Consider the following 26847-nt stretch of genomic DNA (forward strand, 5'->3'; position numbering starts at 1 on the left):
AAGAAAACTTTGGGTAAATTGACTAACAAGATGGCGGCGCCCACGTATCACGATTTGCTTGAAAAGGTAAACATTGGACAAAGTCCCGCTAACTTAACTAAATCAACAGTATTTCGAATCTACATAAACATGGGAAGAGAAAGACAATATCTGCATTTGAGTAGCAGTTATAAACAAAGAGGTGTATAGTAATTAAAACTAGCAAGTAATTGGTATCAACCGCTAGATCTGGAAGTAACAGAAGAGACAGGGAGCTTACTCAGAGCAGGGGAGATAACTGTGATTATTCAAGTGTCATGATCACATCACCTGAAACGCGATAGTTCAGCCAGCTAACCGAATGTTGAGAATATTTACATAAATGTCATGTATTCAATTTCATTTTTGATTGCATTCACTTGACAAATTGCATTAATTGCACTGTGAGTGTAGGAGATATGCAGGAAAGAGGGATTTTATAGATCTACCAAACAACGAGTGTAAATCATCAACATGGGATTTACCATAAAGGAATTTAAGTGAATTGTGCCAAGTGAATATTTATCATCCAAAATTGTGTTCCACAGGAGATATCGCTTGTGTAAGATCATATGATATCTCCTAGGAGATATCGTTTTGACAGTAGATTTTGTACAAGTTGATGATGTCACAATACTATGACATCGCTGCACTGCAAGTCCAATGGTAGTACAGTGTTGAGAGATGTACATTTTTCATTGAAAACTAATGAAGAATGATATTTGTAACTTTATCAACTCGTGTTGATATAATTGATATCAGTAGACATTTGGGTGAGATTCTCTGTTTATTAACTGTTTGCTGTCTCTTTTCGAGATGGACAGATTAATCATAGTTGTGTGTATGATGGGCCTGGTAATCTGTATCGATCATAGATGTAGGCACTGATTAACAAATATAGATGAATTATCAAGGGATACTGAAAAAGCAATAACCTTGAGCCAAGCTGTAAAGCAAATCCCAAGGAAATCAACATGCTCCATATCTCTCTCCTCTTTTCAATCTTTTTTAATGAGCCGTAAGAGTGTACAGTAGGTTATTCTATATTTTGGTCACTGTCATTTTTTATTTTAAAAAATGAAGTAGCAGATCATACTGCTAGTTCACATCAAGTAAACACCATTTTCCTGACTTAACAGCTGAACATTTCACTTTGTATAGTTTTATATCACGCTCTGAATGTAATGAGTGAGGAACAATGCCTTAGGTATGTTCTGTTATTTCTTTACAGACGAGTAGAGATCTACCAAAGTTCCAAGACCTGTTACAATTCCTGTATGAGTTTGACTGGATACACAACTTTGTTACGACTCGTTTCTTTGTTGACGAGGTGTGGAGACATATGCCAGAAGAGGTACAATATTTGCTTTTCATCATTTATTTGTGCGTTTTCCAAGTTTGTTACAGGAGAGCAGTGCCAACTAAAGGAACGGAGTGAAAAGCGAGATGCACGTGCATTTAGTGACATCAGAGACATCAGAGACATGTAATAACTGCTGATTGACAAAGTGAGAGAAAATTAAAGTCTATAATTTACAAAGTCTATGATTTTTTCAAGGATGAAAATGACTGGGGATGAATCAAGTATGCAATTACTAAGTACATACAGCACTGCCTGTGCAGCTGGGGTACGTGTTATCTCGCCAGCTCAAAAGTTTGTTGAGAACCCGTTAACGCACGCACATCTCGCTTTTCATGCTGTTCCATTAGTTGCCAATGCACCCTTGTAACAAACTGGGAAAACGCACAAATAAATGATGACAGTTTCTTAAACAACTTTTTTATTTTTGTGACAAAAATTATGCAATTTTTTTTCTAGAGTTGGTCTGTTGTTTTTATTGCACTCCACATTGGTTTGATTCTTTTATGTCTATTTGTTTTTGTGGTAGACTGCAATTCATCGGGATCATTTTGTTTCAAACGGACTGTACAAGCTGCACCTTTTTCCTCCCATCTGACATTTATGTTTATTATTATTGCAACCATTTTGTTTGGCAAAAAATGAGTTTTGACCAATATTATCATGATTATATGATTGTTGACAGTGGTTTGATTTGTTGTACATGTGTTGAAAATTGGCAGTGATGTGATTTGTTATGACCATGTGTTGAATGTTGAAAGTGGTGTAGTGCTGGGAATTGGTTAAAATCTCATAATTGATGATTGCTTCATTGCAACCGATCAATCATCGAAAATAATTGGTTAGCGTCATTTATGAAATTTTCCTGGTTATTTTTGTTAATGCACAAAAACATAAAGAAAAAACATGTAGTTCTTGGGAGGTTTTTTTGGCAAATTTCCCATCTTAAAAGGATGACTAGTATGTTAGGAACATAAATTTCTTGGGGTCTTTAAGATAAATTCAATCATGACTTGGGCCGAGCTTGTAGTGCTCATGAAATGTAACTGACAAAACCAACCTTGTGAAAAATATTGTTAATGCAAAAAGTGTTCCAGAATTGTTTGTGTTCGATTATGAGAAAACAGGATCGATTGCTTGGTCGTTTAGTCACTGCGACCAATCTTCGATTATTTCAATTAATCGGACCACCACTAAAGTGGTGTGATGTTTTTTAACACTGATGAATGTTGAAAATATATTTTGATTTGTCTATACACTGTGTTGAATGTTGACAGTCTATTAACACAGTATGACATTGTTGTTAAGACACTGTGTTAAATATTGACAATATTATTGTGTTGAATGTTGACAGTGTTATTCGTTGGTTTCACATTAATTTTCGACTCGCTGTGCGCATGGAGAGTGTGTAAAATATCCGCGGGCCAACTTCGGTTTGGTCGTAAGCTTTACCGATAGTGTAAACACACTCTAAAGAAAGCAAAAATCAAAACAAATATATGGTTTTATGTCGAAGTTAACTGATCTCAATTCATTTATGAATGGAAGGGACCGGAATTAGTTAAATAAATAGCTTAACGTTTGTTAACAAGCTCTTGTATAAACACATCTCACCACCACCCGTCCACCGTCCTTCCTGCACATTCCCTTCTCACAAGTAAAACAACACATCTCTGATGCAATGCCACCAAAATAAGACTTCAATTATTGAAAAGCATAGGCAAATGGATGTATGTACTCAACTATGAACAGTTGTCACGCGTAAATAATATTCATACAGCATTTATTTAGAGTGTGTTTACAATATCGCTAATACGACCAAACCGGAAGTTGACCAGTGGATATTTTTATACGCTCTACGCATGCGCACACTGAGTCGAAACCAACGAATGATTTGTCTAGAACTGTTTGGAACTGTTTTAATTACTGACAGTGGTGTGATATTTTATGACACTGAATATAATGTTGACAGTGTTAGGATTTGTCTACAACTGTGTTGAATGTTGACAGTGTTGTGATTTTGTTATGACACTGTGTAGAATGTTGACAGTGTCAGGATTTGTCTAGAACTGTGTTGAATGTTGACAGTGTTGAGATTTGTTATGACGCTGTGTTGAATGTTGACAGTGTTGTGATTTGTTATGACGCTGTGTTGAATGTTGACAGTGTTGTGATTTGTTATGACACTGTGTAGAATGTTGACAGTGTTGTGATTTGTCTAGAACTGTGTTGAATGTTGATAGTGTTGAGATTTGTTATGATGCTGTGTTGAATGTTGACAGTGTTGTGATTTGTTATGACGCTGTGTTGAATGTTGACAGTGTCAGGATTTGTCTAGAACTGTGTTGAATGTTGATAGTGTTGAGATTTGTTATGATGCTGTGTTGAATGTTGACAGTGTTGTGATTTGTTATGATGCTGTGTTGAATGTTGACAGTGTTGTGATTTGTTATGAACTGTTGTTGACAGTGTTGTGGATTTGTGTTGATAGTGTTGAATGTTGACAGTGTTTGAGATTTGTTATGACGCTGTGTTGAATGTTGACAGTGTTGTGATTTGTTATGATGCTGTGTTGAATGTTGACAGTGTCAGGATTTGTCTAGAACTGTGTTGAATGTTGATAGTGTTGAGATTTGTTATGATGCTGTGTTGAATGTTGACAGTGTTGTGATTTGTTATGATGCTGTGTTGAATGTTGACAGTGTTGTGATTTGTTATGACGCTGTGTTGAATGTTGACAGTGTTGTGATTTGTCAGATTTGTTATGAATGTTGACGGTGTTGAATGTTGACAGTGTTGTGATTTGTTTTAATGCTGTGTTGAATGTTGACAGTGTTGTGATTTGTTATGACTCTGTGTTGAATGTTGACAGTGTTAGGATTTTTCTAGAACTGTGTTGATTGTTGACAGTGTTGTGATTTGTTATGACGCTGTGTTGAATGTTGACAGTGTTGTGATTTGTTTTAATGCTGTGTTGAATGTTGACAGTGTTGTGATTTGTTATGACGCTGTGTTGAATGTTGACAGTGTTGTGATTTGTCTAGAACTGTGTTGAATGTTGACAGTGTTGTGATTTGTTATGACTCTGTGTTGAATGTTGACAGTGTTAGGATTTTTCTAGAACTGTGTTGATTGTTGACAGTGTTGTGATTTGTCTATGTATGACGCTGTGTTGAATGTTGACAGTGTTGTGATTTGTTATGACGCTGTGTTGAATGTTGACAGTGTTGTGATTTGTTCTAGAGCTGTGTTGAATGTTGACAGTGTTGTGATTTGTTATGACGCTGTGTTGAATGTTGACAGTGTTGTGATTTGTTATGATGCTGTGTTGAATGTTGACAGTGTTGTGATTTGTTATGATGCTGTGTTGAATGTTGACAGTGTTGTGATTTGTTATGACCCTGTGTTGAATGTTGACAGTGTTGTGATTTGTTATGAACTGTGTTGAATGTTGACAGTGTTGTGATTTGTCTAGAACTGTGTTGAATGTTGACAGTGTTGTGATTTGTTATGGCACTGTGTTGAATGTTGACAGTGTTGTGATTTGTTATGCAGTGTTGAATGTTGACAGTGTTGTGATTTGTTATGATGCTGTGTTGAATGTTGACAGTGTTGTGATTTGTTATGATGCTGTGTTGAATGTTGACAGTGTTGTGATTTGTTATGACGCTGTGTTGAATGTTGACAGTGTTGTGATTTGTTATGACGCTGTGTTGAATGTTGACAGTGTCATGATTTGTTATGACACTGTGTTGAATGTTGACAGTGTTGTGATTTGTTATGACGCTGTGTTGAATGTTGACAGTGGCACAATGTTCTGATGGCCATGAGTATGGGGGAGTTGAACGGCCTGCCTTTTGAATCCCATCAGGACAAGGTAAATAAACTCTGTGTTTACAACTTACATTGTTGTTGAGTTTCTGTGTTGATATTGTTGTCAACATGGTACCAGGGGTGGAAATAACTTAAAAATTGCTAGTGTACTCTGGAACAGTGGCACATGTAAAATCACTTGCCCTGATAATTTGTCCACTATACCGACCGTTTTTTTGTTGATTTTTTAAAATAAACAACATAATTAACATTGGAATATCAACTGGACACCGGTACAGTGTGATATACAAATTTGTTGCCCGACAGATGGATCGGACGTCGGGCAGTGGGTTATTTCCACCCCTGGGTACACACTTCAAGCTATAACCAACTTCAGCTCAACTGACAGAAAGTCAATTTATTTTTTGTTGTGGTCTGTTCTTTGTCTTCTGCGTGTAGAAATCTAAAAAAGCAGGAAACTGATAAAACAGAAACTTCATGAGCATCTTCCCACAAGGCCGCCGCCATATAGCTAGGATATTGCTGAGTGTGACGTAAAACTAAACTCACTCACTCACTCTTCCCACAAGGCCGCCGCCATATAGCTAGGATATTGCTGAGTGTGGCGTAAAACTAAACTCACTCACTCCCTCTTCCCACAAGGCCGCCGCCATATAGCTAGAATATTGCTGAGTGTGACGTAAAACTAAACTCACTCACTCACTCTTCCCACAAGGCCGCCGCCATATAGCTAGGATATTGCTGAGTGTGACGTAAAACTAAACTCACTCACTCACTCTTCCCACAAGGCCGCCGCCATATAGCTAGGATATTGCTGAGTGTGACGTAAAACTAAACTCACTCACTCCCTCTTCCCACAAGGCCGCCGCCATATAGCTAGGATATTGCTGAGTGTGACGTAAAACTAAACTCACTCACTCACTCTTTCCCACAAGGGCGACGCCATATAGCTAGGATATTGCTGAGTGCGGCGTAAAACTAAACTCACTCACTCCCTCTTCCCACAAGGCCGCCATATAGCTAGGATATTGCTGAGTGTGGCGTAAAACTAAACTCACTCACTCCCTCTTCCCACAAGGCCGCCGCCATATAGCTAGGATATTGCTGAGTGTGACGTAAAACTAAACTCACTCACTCCCTCTTCCCACAAGGCCGCCGCCATATAGCTAGGATATTGCTGAGTGTGACGTAAAACTAAACTCACTCACTCTTCCCACAAGGGCCGCCATATAGCTAGGATATTGCTGAGTGTGGCGTAAAACTAAACTCACTCACTCCCTCTTCCCACAAGGCCGCCGCCATATAGCTAGGATATTGCTGAGTGTGACGTAAAACTAAACTCACTCACTCCCTCTTCCCACAAGGCCGCCGCCATATAGCTAGAATATTGCTGAGTGTGACGTAAAACTAAACTCACTCACTCACTCTTCCCACAAGGCCTTAAAGCCATATAGCTAGGATATTGCTGAGTGTGGCGTAAAACTAAACTCACTCACTCCCTCTTCCCACAAGGCCGCCGCCATATAGCTAGGATATTGCTGAGTGTGACGTAAAACTAAACTCACTCACTCACTCTTCCCACAAGGCCGCCGCCATATAGCTAGGATATTGCTGAGTGTGACGTAAAACTAAACTCACTCACTCACTCTTCCCACAAGGCCGCCGCCATATAGCTAGAATATTGCTGAGTGTGGCGTAAAACTAAACTCACTCACTCCTCTTCCCACAAGGCCGCCGCCATATAGCTAGGATATTGCTGAGTGTGACGTAAAACTAAACTCACTCACTCCTCTTCCCACAAGGCCGCCATATAGCTAGAATATTGCTGAGTGTGACGTAAAACTAAAACTCACTCACTCTTCCCACAAGGTCTCCCATATAGCAGCTAGGATATTGCTGAATGTGGCGTAAAACTAAATTCACTCTTACCTCTTCCCACAAGGCGCCATAGCTAGGATATTGCTGAGTGTGACGATAAAACTAAACTCACTCACTCGCTCTTCCCACAAGGCCGCAGCCATATAGCTAGGATATTGCTGAGTGTGGCGTAAAACTAAACTCACTCACCTCTTCCCACAAGGCAAGGCCGCCATATAGCTAGGATATTGCTGAGTCGACGTAAAACTAAACTCACTCACTCACCCTCTTCCCACAAGGCGCGCCATATAGCTAGGATATTGCTGAGTGTGACGTAAAACTAAACTCACTCACTCCCTCTTCCCACAAGACCGCCGCCATATAGCTAGGATATTGCTGAGTGTGACGAAAACTAAACTCACTCACTCACTCACTCTTCCCACAAGGTCACGCCATACAGCTAGGATATTGCTGAGTCTTGACGTAAAAACTAAACTCACTCCTCTTCCCACAAGGCCGCCGCCATATAGCTAGGATATTGCTGAGTGTGACGTAAAACTAAACTCACTCACTCCCTCTTCCCACAAGACCGCCGCCATATAGCTTGAATATTCCTGAGTGTGACGTAAAACTAAACTCACTCACTCCCTCTTCCCACAAGGCCGCCGCCATATAGCTAGGATATTGCTGAGTGCGGCGTAAAACTAAACTTACTCACTCACTCTTCCCACAAGGATGTCTCCTCCATGTCTGCCATGCTGAAATACTTGTTTGTGAATACTGCTTAGTCATCTTGGTTCAACATATTCAAGCTGTTGTTATTTGTGAATGCATAATGCCTAGAAAGTGGTCAGATGTAACAAATGTTATACACTGGATTACTCTTTCTCAGTAAATTACAATTGCCTTAGCTTTTGGTTTAAGTCCCTGTCTGATTTTCAATATGGCTACCTTGGTTGCCATATTGAAAAGCATGCTTGTTAATATTGTTCAGTCATATTTGTTCAAAATGATGTGGTTTTTGTAATGGATGTTAGGAGCAGTAGGAATAAAGTTAGATGTTCTTGTTTTTTAAAATATTTTAAAGTTCCACCTTGATTTGACCTCTGCACTCACTCTATCACTCCATTTCACTCACTCACTCACTCACTCACCTGCTCACTCACTCACTCACTCACTCACTCACTCACTCCTCACTCACTCACTCACTCACTCACTCACTCACTCACTCACTCACTCTTCATGCTGTACAGCCCCACTTCCCCGAGTCACTGACGAGGTTCCTCCAGATGTCACACAAACTCTCTCTTCCCCGGGACCAAGTGGACATCTTGTCCAAGAAGCCAGTAGACCCAAATCTGAAACGTGGAATGTCGCCAAAGAAACTTCATGAAGTCACCACTATGTCTGCTGTTGTCAAGGAAACTGCCGAGAAAGCAGGCTGTGATGTTATTGTAGATGTTGGATCAGGCCTGGTAAGACATACTGTTGACTTTGTTTGTCCAGATTTTATGGTTGAAAAAGAAGACATGAACCTAGAGCATGAGAGAGCCTTGTCTTGATTTCTGTGGTTTTCTGGTGATGTCCATGTTGAGGCTGTTCAGCAAGGTCCGGACCGCCTCCGTGGTGTAGTGGTTAGAGCGTCCGCCCGGAGAGAGGAAGGTCGCGGGTTCGATCCCCGACCGCGTCATACCAAAAGACGTTAAAATATGGTACTTGTTGGTCCCTGCCTGGCGCTCGGCATTAATGGGTACAACAAGGACTGGTTGGCTCAGAGTCAGTATAATGTGTCTGAGTGGGGTATTCATGCTTCACTGCGGCATGGTATCTCAGTGGGCTAGCACTATAAAACCAGCTTCAGTCTGGGCTAGTACAAGCAGCCGCACATACACATACACTGCATGCACGTCGTCATATGAGTGAAATATTCTCAAGCACGATGTTAAACCTAATTTCACCTCACCTCAGCAAGGTCCGCCTCTTGGGTCACCTGTCATGCTCTTTATCCTTGGTTATCCAGTCTATTATGCCATCCTAGTACAATTTGTTGTAACATGCAAAAATGTTTCAGTTATCCAGATTTTGAGACAACCAAAGTGAATTTTTGAAAACCAAACATGTTATGAGTGATTATTACAAACTCTGAATTTAATTATAAATTTCAAGGCATATATGACTTTCAGGGTCTCACATTCTGTGTTACCCTGCAGGTAAAATATGATGTGCTGACCATGAATGGTACGATAGTCTACGAGGGTAATTCCCCGATAGTCTACAGTAGTATATGATCTATTTGTCACCAGGGTTACCTGGACCAGGTTCTGTACAGGTGTGTCATTTCCTGATAGTCTACAGTATATGATCTATGTTTGTCACCAGGGTTACCTACAGGGGCCAGGTGATGTCTACAGGTAGTATATGATCTGTTTGTCACCAGGTGTGTCATTTCCTGATAGTCTACAGTAGTATATGATCTATTTGTCACCCAGGGTTACCTGGTCATTTCCTGATACCAGGTAGTATATGATCTGTTTGTCACCAGGGTTACCTGGGCCAGGTTCTGTACAGGTGTGTCATTTCCTGATAGTCTACAGGTAGTATATGATCTGTTTGTCACCAGGGTTACCTGGGCCAGGTTCTGTACAGGTGTGTCATTTCCTGATAGTCTACAGGTAGTATATGATCTGTTTGTCACCAGGGTTACCTGGGCCACCTGGGCCAGGTGATCTCACCAGGGTTACAGGTGCTGTCATTTCCTGATAGTCTACAGGTAGTATATGATCTGTTTGTCACCAGGGTACCTGGACCACCTGGGCTACAGGTGTCTGTACAGGTGTGTCATTTCCTGATAGTCTACAGGTAGTATATGATCTATTTGGTTACCTACCGGGCCAGGGTTACATTTCCCGATAGTCCAGTAGTATATGATCTGTTTGTCACCAGGGTTACCTGGGCCACCAGTAGTATATGATCTATTTGTCACCAGGGTTCTGTCATTTCTGATAGTCTACAGGTAGTATATGATCTATTTGTCACCAGGGTTACCTGGGCCAGGTGCTGTCATTTCCTGATAGTCTACAGGTGTAGTATATGATATCTATTTGTCACCAGGGTTACCTGGACCAGGATCTGTTCAGGTGTGTGTACATGATCTGTTTGTGTACCTGGACCATTTACCTGATATATGATCTGTTTGTCACCAGGGTAGTACATATGATCTATCTGTTTGTCACCAGGGTTACCTGGGCCAGGTGCTGTACAGGTGTGTCATTTCCCTGATAGTCTACAGGTAGTATATGAGGGTTCTAGGTTCTGTACAGGTTTGGTCACCATCTGTTTGTCACCAGGGTTACCTGTACAGGTCTACAGGTGTATATGATCTGCTTGTCACCAGGGTTACCTGGGCCAGGTGTCATTTATTTCTGATAGTCTACAGGTAGTATATGATCTGTTTGTCACCAGGTTACCCTGGGCCAGGTTCTGTACAGGTGTGTAGATAGTCTACAGGTAGTATATGATCTATTTGTCAGTCCAGGGTTACCTGGGCCAGGTTCTGTACAGGTGTGTCATTTCATTCTACCTGATAGTCTACAGTAGTATATGATCTGTTTGTCACCATGATCTATTTGTCAGTAAGTATATGATCTGTTTGGGTTACCTGGGCCAGGTGCTATTACAGGTGCTGATAGTACAGGTGTGTCATTTCCTGATAGTCTACATCTATTTGTCACCAGGGTAGTATATGATCTATTTGTCACCAGGGTTACCTGGGCCAGGTGCTGTACAGGTGTGTCATTTCCTGATAGTCTACGGGTAGTATATGATCTATTTGTCACCAGGGTTACCTGGACCAGGTGCTGTACAGGTGTGTCATTTCCTGATAGTCTACAGTATATGTATTTGTATATGATTTGTCACCAGGGTTACCTGGGCCAGGTGCTTACAGGTGTGTCATTTCCTGATAGTCTACAGTAGTATATGATCTATTTGGGGATAGTCTATGGTAGTATATGATCTATTTGTCACCAGGGTTACCTGGGCCAGGTGCTGTACAGGTGTGTCATTTCCTGATAGTCTACAGGTAGTATATGATCTGTTTGTCACCAGGGTTACCTGGACCAGGTGCTGTACAGGTGTGTCATTTCCTGATAGTCTGGGTAGTATATGATCTATTTGTCACCAGGGTTACCTGGGCCAGGTGCTGTACAGGTGTGTCATTTCCTGATAGTCTACAGTAGTATATGATCTATTTGTCACCAGGGTTACCTGGGCCAGGTTCTGTACAGGTGTGTCATTTCCTGATAGTCTACAGTAGTATATGATCTGTTTGTCACCAGGGTTACCTGGGCCAGGTTCTGTACAGGTGTGTCATTTCCTGATAGTCTACAGGTAGTATATGATCTATTTGTCACCAGGGTTACCTGGGCCAGGTGCTGTACAGGTGTGTCATTTCCTGATAGTCTACAGGTAGTATATGATCTGTTTGTCACCAGGGTTACCTGGGCCAGGTGCTGTACAGGTGTGTCATTTCCTGATAGTCTACAGGTAGTATATGATCTGTTTGTCACCAGGGTTACCTGGACCAGGTGCTACACAAGTGCTATGGCTACTCGGTGGTTGGAGTCGAGGGTTGTGATGGACATGTGGAACGGGCTGAGAAGAGATCAGCAAAACAAGGTATCATGTCTGTAAAACTGATTCAAGTGAAGGGCGGTGGGGTAGCCTAGTGGTTAAAGCGTTGGCTCGTAACGCCGAAGACCCGGGTTGAATCCCCACATGGGTACAATGTGTGAAGCCCATTTCTGGTGTCCCCCGCCGTGATGTTGCTGGAATATTGCTAAAAGCGGCGTAAAACCAAACTCAGTCAGTCAGTCATTCAGGTGATTCCAGTGTATCTTCTGCAGTCTTGGTTGCATCCTATTTAACCTTTGGAATCAAATGTGTTACGTGTTAAGGCAATGACAGTAAACTATGTTGATATCCAATAACAAACTGATGGATATAATATTTTAGTCCCCTCCACTTGCTTCATAATGCAAACAGGGCGTTGGGGGTAGCTTAGTGGTTAAAGCGTTCGCTCGTCACGCCAAAGAGCAGGGTTCGATTCCCCACATGGGTACAATGTGTGAAGCCCATTTCTGGTGTCCCCAATCGTGATATTGCTGGAATATTGCTAAAAGCGACGTAAAACTAAACTCACTCTCTCATAACTTACTACAGATATAATGAACTAATATCCTTTATATTTAGTTTACTGTAGAAATGATAAACTAATCTGTATGTCATGATGTGACTGTTTATTAAAGCAAAATTTGTCACTATACATTTTATTTTGGTGGCATGTCTTTCAAAAGGCCAATATGCCATTAAGTATATTTTTTAAAAGGATTGTTTCAGTACGGCCACCTCTATTGCTTTATTAATTCTGTTACTTGAAGAAATGTTGCTTCAAAAAAACATTTTTTGTCTTGAAGTAGGTATACTCAAAAATATATTTGTGTCTTATGTACTGGACATGTTGGGATTCGAACCATGGACATTCTGATCTGAGATCCGACACCCTGCCCACATGACCAAACTGTCATGCAGCTGACAAGCCTGGGATCTCGTCTGCAGAATAACTCCTTGCCCTGCAACAGTCACAAAAACACCCTCAAACCACCCAGGAAAATTAAAAATGTCTATTCAAATGATAACCTATTCTAAGGATCTGAGTTTTTTTGCAGAGCTCCAGGATAAGAATATGTGTGGGGCAGTTGGATACCCAGCTTTCTAGTTGTTAAAGTGCTTGATTCTGCCTTATGTCATACCTAATCAAAACCAACTTAAATATAATGGGTACAATCGTGTGCAAGCAATTTTAATATTCCATGCATGATTTGTTTTAAACTTTTGCATGTATCCAACATTTCTGATATTGCTGGAATATTGCTAATTGTGGCATAAAACTAAAGTCACTCACTCACTAACTCCAACTGAATATTTTCAGATCTCCAATATGGCTGTATTTGCAATGTGGCCTTCAACCTTGAACAAACACGGGAACATCTCACCACATTTCAAGACAGAGTGTCTGAGGCGGTCAGAAATCTAAAGCCTTGTGTTCATTCACAGAAAGCAGTTAACAATCCACGTCAAGTTGATTCAAAACTCATATCTGAAAAGGACAGAAAATGCCAAGCAGGTGCCCTTGCTCAAGATGAGATCCCAAATTTGGACGATATGTATTCTGGGAAGCATGTGTGTCCAGAGAGGTGTCTTGGAAGTTATGTCTTTGATCACAATGATGTGTCTGATAACAAAGCGGAAACTGTTGCAATTGTATCAGGAATGTGTCAAGATGGAAATGAATCAACTCATACAACACCAAACTTGCACAATAATGACATCCGGCAAGGATATCCTGAAACTGGTGATGTTCCTGTTGAGGTATCTTCATCAGAAGAGAGACGTGTGTGTATGATCGGCCTTCACTGCTGCGGGGATCTAACTCCCACAATGCTTTGGTACTTCCTGCATATGTCCAGCATGCGGTCATTGTGTCTGGTCAGCTGCTGTTATCACAAGATGTCCTTCAGTGAAGGTAGACCACAGTACTATATTATTAGAATTTCATCCAGTTTATTCATCTCATCTGACTGATGTCAAGTGAGCTTATGTCGTGGTATGTCGTCTGCTGACTGTCAGTCTGTAAGGGATTCATCTAAGAATCAAAACTATGAGCCCTTGGCAAGAAAATTTGGATAAAATGGAGATATTGTTGAAATTTTGATTTATTTCCAGTTATTTTCCTAAATTTTGAGGAATTTTGAGTATCATTTGTTGTTGACTTGGGGTCATGTATCGACCTCTGAGCAGGTCGCGATGAATACCTGTTAGCCAACTCATATATGGCTTGTACAGTTAACAGTAACTCAGGAAGGAGTGAGGGCAGAGAAAGTAATTTCTCTGAAAAGCTCTTTTCAGTAATTTTTGAAGAAATTAACCAAATAGAAAATAACAAATCCAGCCAAACAATGATAGATATACATGATGGCTCTCCACATTTTGAAGCAATCTTAATTGGTCCTTCAGTAAGGGGGTCATTCTGCAAAGTGATCTTAGCGCTAAGGTGATTCTAAAGCGGCCTTCATACGGCAAACAAAAGTTTGACAACACATGTTTGGAAAAATTTTAAAGTTGTCAAACTCGCGTTTTCACACGTCAAACACATGTTGTCAAGCTTTCCTGTCATTTTGAGCGCCATGTCTCTATTGGTGTGGTTACATGACAATTTCGTTGGCTGCGATTGGTTGTTTCTGAACAACACGAGTTTGACAACTCTTCACACTTCAAACTCAGTTTGACAAACCGAAAGTTTGATGGAAAAGTTGGATGAGTATAGAGACCGATCCTATTTCTCAACAACAGTTTGACAACTTTGAAATTGGTGTTGGTGGCGAGTTGTTGGAATGTTCACACTCTCAAATTCGAGTTAGACAACATATGTTGTCATATGTTGTCAAACTTTAGTTTGCCGTGTAGAGGCCGCTTAACTCTTATACCTTAACACAGACCTACAACAGACCTGTTTTGAACAATAACACCCAAGTATTTCTATTCAGAGAGCAACAGGTTCAACAGTTTTCCTCTGAGCGAGGATTGTCTGACAGCCTACACAGATCTGAAACTACAACACCCTGCCTGGAGCCTTCGCCCTGTCAGCTTCAGACTTGCAGCCCAGGAAACTAGGTATGTGGTCTCCTTGAGACTAGGTATGTGGTCTCCTTGAGACTAGATATGTGGTCTATGGTCTCCTTGAGACTAGATATGTGGTCTTCTTGAGACTAGATATGTGGTCTTCTTCTAGTGTCTCTTATTGTTAACTTTACTGTTAACTGCTACTGTTGACTGTTGTGTTATCTGGCTGTAACTGTTGATTTGATATTGTTAACTGTCTTGTATTGTTTACTGTCTGATATTGTTGACTTTATCTTGTTAACTGACATATATTATTGACTATGTTGCAGATTGACTGATATTGTTAACTTTATGGGGGGCGGTGGGGTAGCCTAATGGTTAAAGCGTTGGCTCGTCACGCCGAAGACCCGGGTTCGAGTCCCCACATGGGCACAATGTGTGAAGCCCATTTCTGGTGTCCCCCGCCGTGATGTTGCTGGAATATTGCTAAAAGCGGCGTAAAACCAAACTCAGTCAGTCAGTCAGTCAGTTAACTTTATGTTGATAACTTTATATTGTTAACTGTCTGATTTTGACCAAATGTTGTTTTACTCATATACTCAAGTAGTTGACTGTATATTGTAAACTGTCTGATACTGTTAACTGTTGTATATTGTTAAGTGTATGTTGTTAAGACTCTGATATTGTTACCTGTACAGTGTTAACTGTTGTATATTGTTAACTGTCATATACATGTATTGTTAACTGCCAGATTTGTTAACTGTCAGATATTGTTAACTGTCTGATGTTGTTAACTATATAGTGTTAACTGTCATATTGTTAATGGTCAGATATTGTTAACTGTCTGATGTTGTTAACTATATAGTGTTAATTTCTGATATTGTTAACTACATAGTGTTAACTGTCTGATGTTGTTAACTATATAGTGTTAACTGTCTGATGTTGTTAACTACATAGTGTTAACTGTCTGATGTTGTTAACTACATAGTGTTAACTGTCTGATGTTAACTACATAGTGTTAACTGTCTGATGTTGTTAACTAAATAGTGTTACCTGTCTGATGTTGTTAACTACATAGTGTTAACTGTCTGATGTTGTTAACTAAATAGTGTTAACTGTCTCGTGTTGTTATCTACATAGTGTTAAATTTCTGATATTGTTAACTACATAGTGTTAACTGTCTGATGTTGTTAACTAAATAGTGTTAACTGTCTCGTGTTGTTAACTAAATAGTGTTAACTGTCTGATGTTGTTAACTACATAGTGTTAACTGTCTGATGTTGTTAACTACATAGTGTTAACTGTCTGATGTTGTTAACTATATAGTGTTAATTTCTGATATTGTTAACTACATAGTGTTAACTGTCTGATGTTGTTAACTATATAGTGTTAATTTCTGATATTGTTAACTACATAGTGTTAACTGTCTGATGTTGTTAACTACATAGTGTTAACTGTCTGATGTTGTTAACTAAATAGTGTTAACTGTCTGATGTTGTTAACTATATAGTGTTAACTGTCTGATGTTGTTAACTACATAGTGTTAACTGTCTGATGTTGTTAACTATATTGTGTTAATTTCTGATGTTGTTAACTACATGGTGTTAACTGTCTCGTGTTGTTAACTAAATAGTGTTAACTGTCTGATGTTGTTAACTACATGGTGTTAACTGTCTCGTGTTGTTAACTACATAGTGTTAACTGTCTGATGTTGTTAACTGTCTGATGTTGTTAACTATATTGTGTTAATTTCTGATATTGTTAACTACATAGTGTTAACTGTCTGATGTTGTTAACTACATAGTGTTAACTGTCTGATGTTGTTAACTACATAGTGTTAACTGTCTGATGTTGTTAACTAAATATAGTTAACTGTCTGATGTTGTTAACTACATAGTGTTAACTGTCTGATGTTAACTACATAGTGTTAACTGTCTGATGTTGTTAACTACATAGTGTTAACTGTCTGATGTTATTAACTAAATAGTGTTAACTGTCTCGTGTTGTTAACTACATAGTGTTAACTGTCTGATGTTGTTAACTATATAGTGTTAACTGTGTCTGATGATGTTGTTAACTACATAGTGTTAACTGTCTGATGTTGTTAACTACATAGTGTTAACTGTCTGATGTTGTTAACTACATAGTGTTAACTGTCTGATGTTGTTAACGACATAGTGTTAACTGTCTGATAGTGTTGATGTTGTTAACTACATAGTGTTAACTGTAATCTGATGTTGTTAACTACATAGTGTTAACTGTCTGATGTTGTTAACTACATAGTGTTAACACATGATGTTGTTAACTACATAGTGTTAACTGTCTGATGTTGTTAACGACATAGTGTTAACTGTCTGATGTTGTTAACTACATAGTGTTAACTGCCTGATGTTGTTAACTACATAGTGTTAACTGTCTGATGTTGTTAACTACATAGTGTTAACTGTCTGATGTTGTTAACGACATAGTGTTAACTGTCTGATGTTGTTAACTAAATAGTGTTAACTGTCTGATGTTGTTAACTACATGGTGTTAACTGTCTCGTGTTGTTAACTAAATAGTGTTAACTGTCTGATGTTGTTAACTGTCTGATGTTGTTAACTATATTGTGTTAATTTCTGATATTGTTAACTACATAGTGTTAACTGTCTGATGTTGTTAACTACATAGTGTTAACTGTCTGATGTTGTTAACTACATAGTGTTAACTGTCTGATGTTGTTAACTAAATATAGTTAACTGTCTGATGTTGTTAACTACATAGTGTTAACTGTCTGATGTTAACTACATAGTGTTAACTGTCTGATGTTGTTAACTACATAGTGTTAACTGTCTGATGTTATTAACTAAATAGTGTTAACTGTCTCGTGTTGTTAACTACATAGTGTTAACTGTCTGATGTTGTTAACTATATAGTGTTAACTGTCTGATGTTGTTAACTACATAGTGTTAACTGTCTGATGTTGTTAACTACATAGTGTTAACTGTCTGATGTTGTTAACTACATAGTGTTAACTGTCTGATGTTGTTAACTACATAGTGTTAACTGTCTGATGTTGTTAACTACATAGTGTTAACTGTCTGATGTTGTTAACTACATAGTGTTAACTGTCTGATGTTGTTAACTACATAGTGTTAACTGTCTGATGTTGTTAACTACATAGTGTTAACTGTCTGATGTTGTTAACGACATAGTGTTAACTGTCTGATGTTGTTAACTACATAGTGTTAACTGTCTGATGTTGTTAACTACATAGTGTTAACTGTCTGATGTTGTTAACTACATAGTGTTAACTGTCTGATGTTGTTAACGACATAGTGTTAACTGTCTGATGTTGTTAACTATATAGTGTTAACTGTCTGATGTTGTTAACTACATAGTGTTAACTGTCTGATGTTGTTAACTACATAGTGTTAACTGTCTGATGTTGTTAACTACATAGTGTTAACTGTCTGATGTTGTTAACTACATAGTGTTAACTGTCTGATGTTGTTAACTATATAGTGTTAACTGTCTGATGTTGTTAACTACATAGTGTTAACTGTCTGATGTTGTTAACTATATAGTGTTAACTGTCTGATGTTGTTAACTACATAGTGTTAACTGTCTGATGTTGTTAACTACATAGTGTTAACTGTCTGATGTTGTTAACTATATTGTGTTAATTTCTGATATTGTTAACTACATAGTGTTAACTGTCTGATGTTGTTAACTATATAGTGTTAACTGTCTGATGTTGTTAACTACATAGTGTTAACTGTCTGATGTTGTTAACTATATTGTGTTAATTTCTGATATTGTTAACTACATAGTGTTAACTGTCTGATCTTGTTAACTACATAGTGTTAACTGTCTGATGTTGTTAACGACATAGTGTTAACTGTCTGATGTTGTTAACTATATAGTGTTAACTGTCTGATGTTGTTAACTATGTAGTGTTAACTGTCTGATGTTGTTAACTACATAGTGTTAACTGTCTGATGTTGTTAACTACATAGTGTTAACTGTCTGATGTTGTTAACTATATAGTGTTAACTGTGATGTTGTTAACGACATAGTGTTAACTGTCTGATGTTAACTACATAGTGTTAACTGTGATGTTGTTAACGACATAGTGTTAACTGTCTGATGTTAACTACATAGTGTTAACTGTCTGATGTTGTTAACTACGTTGTGTTAACTGTCTGATGTTGTTAACTACATAGTGTTAACTGTCTGATGTTGTTAACTACATAGTGTTAACTGTCTGATGTTGTTAACTATATAGTGTTAACTGTCTGATGTTGTTAACTACATAGTGTTAACTGTCTGATGTTGTTAACTAAATAGTGCTAACTGTCTGATGTTGTTAACTACATAGTGTTAACTGTCTGATGTTGTTAACTACATAGTGTTAACTGTCTGATGTTGTTAACCACATAGTGTTAACTGTGATGTTGTTAACGACATAGTGTTAACTGTCTGATGTTGTTAACTACATAGTGTTAACTGTGATGTTGTTAACTACATAGTGTTAACTGTCTGATGTTGTTAACTACGTAGTGTTAACTGTCTGATGTTGTTAACTACATAGTGTTAACTGTCTGATATTGTTAACTACATAGTGTTAACTGTGATGTTGTTAACGACATAGTGTTAACTGTCTGATGTTAACTACATAGTGTTAACTGTCTGATGTTGTTAACTACGTAGTGTTAACTGTCTGATGTTGTTAACTACATAGTGTTAACTGTCTGATTTTGTTAACTACAGTGTTAACTGTCTGATATAGTCAACTGTCTGATAGTGTTAACAGTGTCCATGGATTCTGAAGCAGTAAAAGATGTTCCTGATGTCATTTCTAAAATGGATGTTAGACCGTATCAATGCGATCCGATTTCACATCTTGCAAGACAATCTTCCTCTGAAGATGAAGAAGAAGAATCGAACGAAACGGAGGCTCTGCTTGAGGTCAAAATAGATTTAAAAATAGACCATATCATTTAACAAGAATACTATTTGTCAGCAAAATGCTTTTACAGTTCCTTTTGTGTCAAATGGGTGACTGTAGGGTGTCTGGGATTTAAAAACAAAATAATTATGGTTCTGACGGGGGAAAATAGATATTATCTGCTACAAAAATTACACTGGAAATATTTTCTTAAAAAAAATTAGGATCCTAGTTCTCATTAATAACGTATCAAGTATCCATACAAGATCCCAGCCTGGTCGAGCAGAGCTAATATTCGCGACGTTATTCCCCGAAAAATGGTGAATTATAAAATACTAGTCAGGACAATGTATGTTTCCCTAGTTTGGGGCTATGGAAATAGTTATGGTACTCGGTCATAGCCTTAGAATGACATCTTGTCAGCCAAAGAGAATACAGAAAAACCTTCACGGCACACACTACTGACAAATAGCGAGTTTGATGCCGACGTGCGTAATTGGACAAATGGAAAACAATGAAAGCAACAAGTACATCATGATTTGCCATTGTATTCGGCAATGTTTCGGGTGGACGGCAGCATTTAGGGGTCCAAACCGAAAAGAACGTTATAGCGAAACATTTTCAAGCTTATGTGAAATCTCTCACTGATTTTGATAATAGGCGTATATATCTCAATTCTGGTAAATGTTCCATTACTAAACTCATAACTGTGTATATACTTTTATATGAAGAACCTAATATCAAAGTTGACAAAACTATGCATTTATGGCCTGTATTTAATCATTTTAAATAAATTGGGGCATTTTGACTACACCCTGGGGCAATTTGAACAAAACTCTGGGGCAATTTGACCAAATTTGCTGGGGTAATTTGTAGCAGGGGAAATGCAACTGGCAATCAGACTGTAATCTAATTTATTTACAAATACCACTGACAGTAGGTTGTAACAGGGTATGATTGAGTATAAATGAATCTCGTGGGTACTTTTTCCTTCTTCAGCCTAGCTTTTGGATTTTCATATCCCATATGTGCATGTCTCTTTCAATGAGTTTCATATACCTCTGACTCGGAATGATCGGAGCATTTCTCCTGCCTAAATCTGTCTCTTTACTTGGAAAACGGAAGAAATGTTGTCTCTTTCCATTGTTTGATGATTCCGTGCACCCCCAGGCAACGGAATACACCTTTTTATTACCCACGTGGTCAACGTTTGGGAAGTTGCATACTAATCTCGTACGTCACACGAGTGTCGTATCGCGTTGACCTGTGTTGTAACAACTTGACCTGAGATTCTAACGATTTTATTGGATAACCGATGACCTCTCAGTTAGGTCATGTTGTGACGGAACTACTTGTTCATTCTTAACAAACACGTGAATTCATTCATTCTACAATTTAGATGCATTGTGGGAATGTAAGCATTGCGAACGTTGCTGTGATGCTGTTTAATTGTGAGTCGAACTGAGACATTATATCCGTCGAAAAACATAAACGCAATGTTTCCACCAGTGATGTTAGCCGAGTGAAGCAGTTGCAAACCAAGCAACAGGGTGCTACGGAGTAGTTTACTGTAGGAGGCTGTACGAGGTGATGACAACTGACATGCATCGTGACGTCGGTTACCAAGGGGACAGGCGAGAATGGCGTAGTCTTTATGAAACCGGTTTCGGTTTGAAACCACAACAATACCAAAACTACGCTATTTTATCAATTTAATGCATGTAAGACGTGGGTAATAAATAAAATACCACACTCAGTCTCATTACATACGAATTATACGAAACTCGTGACCTTCCTATGGTTTCTGACCTCGCTTTCGCTCAGTCAGATACCATAGGAAAGACACTCGTTTCGTATAATGCGTATGTAATGAGACCTCGTGTAGTATTCTCTATGTACCATTTACAAAAACGACAGAAACAACATGATTTTTATAGCTGTAGCGCTTGTTATTTGGTAATATGGCGGACGCTTGTCACATATTACGTCATGAGCGGAAAGGTCACGTGAATTCCAGCGGAATATGCATAATGGCTGAAGCTCCGATAACAGAAACTGTTTTCGCGATAAAAACATAATAAACCATATTTTTGAAATAAAAATTGGGATACATGTTTCTGATGACTTTATCTTTCACCCAGCAAATTATTGCAATTGTCCAGTATTCGCCTTTAACTGTATAGTGTTGACTGTCAGATGTTGTTGCCAGGTCTCGGTGGAGGGCTCAGACTGAGGCAGATCATGACACCCATGTGAGACATGTTGCTTACAGAGGGATACTGGAACTGTTCTGTATGGAAGGTCAGTTGATAGTAAATATTTAATAACCTAATACATTTTAGAGGGTGGTTCAGGACTTGGAAGGGGAGACTATTGATGAAATATTGATGAAGTATGCTGTTTACAATTCACCTATATGTGTCATGCGTAAACCTTCCTTGTACAGTTCAGATAAGGATTAATCCAAACTCACTCACTCACTCTTGTGACAGCTAAGGTCAACCAACTGGACAGAAAAGTCATCAGGAAGGCAGACTTCTCCAGCTTTGATGCTTTCTCCCAGTCCATAGTCACAGGTCTTGGTAAGTCTCCCAGCCCATTATCACAGATCTCGGTAAGTCTCTCAGCCCATCGTCACAGGTCTCGGTAAGTCTCCCAGCCCATTGTCACATCATGGTAAGTCTCCCAGCCCATTGTCACATCATGGTATGTCTCCCAGCCCATCGTTACATCATGGTAAGTCTCCCAGCCCATTGTCACATCATGGTAAGTCTCCCAGCCCATTGTCACATCATGGTAAGTCTCCCAGCCCATTGTCACATCATGGTAAGTCTCCCAGCCCATTGTCACATCATGGTAAGTCTCCCAGCCCATCGTCACAGGTCATGGTAAGTCTCCCAGTCCATCATTACAAGTGCTGTAGCGTTCTGTAATATAGACAAAAATAACTTGCTGTTTCAGGCAATATTGCATGCAATATGTCAAGTATAGTCTGTCCAGACTGAATGATTGACAAGAGATAGACAGTAGTGTTGTGAATGTGTTGGCAAGTTTTGCTGTAGGACTTCAGGTTTACTCAGGAGAATGCACTGTACACTCAAAACATTGAAAGAATTAGCCATTTGTGACCAGTTACTATAGTCTGAAGTGTGAGCGGCAAGAATTGAAAACGCTTGCTTCAGGAGTTATCTCCCTTGTGTTTTCTTTCAGCATCGTCATTACATGTCATAGACTGTTGTTCGTTTGTTCCTTCAAGATGTCGGCAGTGAGGTCAGAGCTGAATATCTGCGTCACCTCCAAGAGTTGTACGCCAGACACAAGCCACACTTCTGCTATGTGGAGGTCATTACTGTAAGTAGTTGTTGATCAGAACAGTTGGAATTGTTTAACCAACACCGTAGGTGTCTGTAGATACCACAACTCCTTGATAGTGCTCTAGATTATCTTCTGGCAGACTCCACTGTACTAAACATTATTGTGTTCTTTGGGGCTATATGATTATGTTTTATGTTATGTCTACAGGTGCTTGTACTATTTTCTGTTCTGTCAGTGTCTGCAGGTGCTTGTACTAAAGTTCTATGTTCTGTTCTACCAGTGTCTACAGGTGCTTGTACTATGTGCTGTTCTGTCAGTGTCTACAGTTGTTTGTACTAAAGTTCTATGTGCTGTTCTGTCAGTGTCTGCAGGTGTTTGTACTAAAGTTCTATTCTACCAGTGTCTACAGTTGTTTGAACTAAAGTTCTATGTTCTGTTCTACCAGTGTCTACAGGTGTTTGTACTAAAGTTCTATGTTCTGTTCTACCAGTGTCTACAGGTGTTTGTACTAAAGTTCTCTGTTCTGTTCTACCAGTGTCTGCAGGTGTTTGTACTAAAGTTCTATGTTCTGTTCTGTCAGTGTCTACAGTTGTTTGTACTAAAGTTCTATGTTCTGTTCTACCAGTGTCTACAGGTGCTTGTACTAAAGTTCTATGTTCTGTTCTACCAGTGTCTACAGGTGTTTGTACTAAAGTTCTATGTTCTGTTCTACCAGTGTCTACAGGTGTTTGTACTAAAGTTCTATGTTCTGTTCTACCAGTGTCTACAGGTGTTTGTACTAAAGTTCTATGTTCTGTTCTACCAGTGTCTACAGGTGCTTGTACTAAAGTTCTATGTTCTGTTCTACCAGTGTCTACAGGTGTTTGTACTAAAGTTCTATGTTCTGTTCTACCAGTGTCTACAGGTGCTTGTACTAAAGTTCTATTTTCTGTTCTGTCAGTGTCTACAGTTGTTTGTACTAAAGTTCTATGTTCTGTTCTACCAGTGTCTACAGGTGTTTGTACTAAAGTTCTATGTTCTGTTCTACCAGTGTCTACAGGTGTTTGTACTAAAGTTCTATGTTCTGTTCTGTCAGTGTCTGCAGGTGTTTGTACTAAGTTCTATGTTCTGTTCTACCAGTGTCTACTAAAGTTCTATGTTCTGTTCTACCAGTGTCTACAGGTGTTTGTACTAAAGTTCTATGTTCTGTTCTACCAGTGTCTACAGGTGTTTGTACTAAAGTTCTATGTTCTGTTCTGTCAGTGTCTGCAGGTGTTTGTACTAAAGTTCTATGTTCTGTTCTACCAGTGTCTACAGGTGTGTGTACTAAAGTTCTATGTTCTGTTCTGTCAGTGTCTACAGGTGTTTGTACTAAAGTTCTATGTTCTGTTCTACCAGTGTCTGCAGGTGTTTGTACTTAAGTTCTATGTTCTGTTCTACCAGTGTCTGCAGGTGTTTGTACTAAAGTTCTATGTTCTGTTCTACCAGTGTCTACAGGTGCTTGTACTTAGGTTCTATGTTCTGTTCTGTCAGTGTCTGCAGGTGCTAGTTCAGCCAGTCCTGGAGACACTGCTTCAACTGGACAGACACGCCTACCTCATGGAACACGGAGTTGCTGCTCAGCTCGTACCAATATTCCAGGAGAACATATCGCCAAGAAACATCACACTTATAGCTAATAAACAATAATAATCATTGCTTGTCATTCATTTTACCCCACATATACATATACTCTCTAGAGTGCTTTTGCTCGTTGGTCCCTCTTGTTAACAATTAGCTTTCCTTTATTATTTAAAGAAAGAAAGCTCCATCTTGCCCTGTCATAAAACAAGTACCATGTATGGCTGGAAGGTGTCGTCCTGGAAAGGGCACTTGTAGTTCAGGATTTCAATGTTATGATAAAGAAAACATTGAAGTTTTACCAAATACGGAGATTAGGACTGTTGCTGAATCAAAAACAGTTTTTCCAAATGGACATCGAGAATGGTTTCGATATTTTGTAGCGGTCATCATTTACAAACATTATATAATTATATAAACAAGAATGATGATGAGCCTAAGTGGGTACAGTAAACTGTGTGAATGGAGGCATTGATGAATTTGAATGTTGAACTCCAAAGTTGGAATGGAGGATCGTTGCTCAGAATAAGAGAGTTAGTTTTATACCGAACTCGGCAATATTCCCGCTATATGGTAGCAGTCTGTAAATAATCGGGTCTAGACCAGACAGTCCAGTGATCAACAGCATGAGCTGTTCTTACATCTCTATAATCAATTGATTTCGTTGGTTATAAGCAATTCTAATTCAACTTGGTATGTAACACGAGTTCTGATTGGTCAGTGCTGTATATACTTCCCATCAAAAGTTTAGACTCACTGAAAACACTCACTGTAGGTTATGTATATATACATGGTTACATGGATTTTTTCCCACTAACAGGGGCGTAGCTTCCATTTTGAAAAAAAAGCTCGGGCTTACACATGATTGTTGCTAAAAAGGTTGGGCAAGCCCTCAATACTATCTACCTCAATACTATCTAAATACATAGCTTTGCGAGGTATGGGCTTACATGAAAAAATTGGCTTGCTACGCGCCTGACTAACTTGGGGGAACCAACTGCAAACCTTTAGTTTAGAACAGTTGACTATATTTACACTAGTGAGTGTAAACTTTTGATGGGAAGTACATTTCCAAACTTATAATCAGCAGCACCAAAACATTTGAATGTATCCCTACACTATAGGGGTAACGCTGTTTTCCAGGGCATTATCTTTGTAGAAGCCCTAGGTCTTCAATTAACTCCCCTATTATAATATGGAATTTGTGTTAAAAAAGACACGGTCTGTTGACCCAACACGCTTATAGGTCATTGAACAAGATTTATGACGTCATTATGGAGCGTGACGTCACCCGCTTCACGTTATTTGACAACAAAACTGGATGCCGAGTTCTTGTTCAGGCGCAGTCTAAGTAAACTTAGTCTCAATACTATTCGTTACACTCCTCTCCTCAGTATAGTAGGGTAACGAATAATACTGAGGCTAAGTTTACTTAGACTGTGTTCAGGCGCACATTTTCATACGGTTTGAAAAGAGAACGTTGTGCGAGAACTGCGCTCGCGTGGTCCTGGATCTACGTACCGGCTATAAAATTACACAGAAATGTAGGATATTAAATTTCCTATCCGTTGGTATAAATATAAGTGCAACTGCCTTGGCGGTTTGAGAAATAGACCTTGCTAAATGTTGTCCAAAGTTTGTTATGCGTTAAAAAACAGTAAATTTATTCGCTTTTTATCGCGCATCGATAAAAGCACTGTGCTACGATTATTTTAAGTTGGCATCTTTACGGAAAGTGTGAGCGAAGAAAATTCAGCCTGATATCTGAACGACATAAGTGTATATGAATTGGGTTTATGTGCTTGTGCATAACGTTATACGCTCAACATTAAAAATGACTCACAATAAATGTCAAAAATGGATTTTCTTCTATGACGTCAAACGACGACAGAGAGGTCATACACGTATAATGATAAGGGGGCATAACTACGTACGCCTAACACAAGGTCAATGTTACTCAGATAACTTGGAGAGAATTTGTTGTGGATACGGACGCTATATTTTCGTTATTTTATGTTCATGGTGAACCAAACTATTCCAATTCAAAATTCCCCAATGTGAGCGGATGCAGTTTGGTAGTTTCACAATTTACAAGTTACACCACCAGAGCACAAAGCATCTAGGTCGACGTCGCTGGACGTTTCAATTGTTTATGACTGATGGCCGAGCTTGTGTTTTAGCGCCGCAGAAACACTGCATATATTCACGTCATATTCACTGTATTCTCTGCGAACCCATGAAGATCCGGGTTTGA

The 26847-nt window shown here is 39.1% G+C and overlaps 1 protein-coding gene across 2 annotated transcripts; it reads left to right on the forward strand.

Moving 5' to 3' along the window:
• On the forward strand, nucleotides 1–24668 carry LOC124259225 (methyltransferase-like protein 25B). 2 transcript variants are annotated; one of them, XM_046693334.1, is made up of 11 exons: nucleotides 1–66; nucleotides 1250–1372; nucleotides 5184–5255; nucleotides 8323–8544; nucleotides 11641–11746; nucleotides 13059–13652; nucleotides 14674–14800; nucleotides 21889–21980; nucleotides 22172–22261; nucleotides 22936–23030; nucleotides 24507–24668. In XM_046693334.1, the coding sequence occupies exons 1-11, from the start codon at nucleotides 31–33 to the stop codon at nucleotides 24660–24662; spliced, it is 1713 nt and encodes a 570-aa protein (XP_046549290.1). In that variant the 5' UTR covers nucleotides 1–30; the 3' UTR covers nucleotides 24663–24668. The 2 variants fall into 2 exon arrangements, with proteins under 2 accessions (XP_046549290.1, XP_046549291.1); XM_046693335.1 differs by lacking the exon at nucleotides 1–66 and adding an exon at nucleotides 639–684.
• Nucleotides 24669–26847: the final 2179 nt, after the last annotated feature.

The sequence above is a fragment of the Haliotis rubra genome, unplaced genomic scaffold (genome assembly GCF_003918875.1).
Source record: "Haliotis rubra isolate DU_JTF1 unplaced genomic scaffold, ASM391887v1 Scf714, whole genome shotgun sequence".
Taxonomy (NCBI): Eukaryota; Metazoa; Mollusca; class Gastropoda; order Lepetellida; family Haliotidae; genus Haliotis; species Haliotis rubra.

Coding starts and splice junctions, on each gene's coding strand:
- LOC124259225 (XM_046693334.1), top strand. CDS start 31: ATGGCGGCGCCCACGTATCACGATTTGCTTGAAAAG. Junction 1,373..5,183: donor GGAGACATATGCCAGAAGAG/GTACAATATTTG, acceptor GAATGTTGACAG/TGGCACAATGTTCTGATGGC. Junction 14,801..21,888: donor CTTGCAGCCCAGGAAACTAG/GTATGTGGTCTC, acceptor TGTTGTTGCCAG/GTCTCGGTGGAGGGCTCAGA.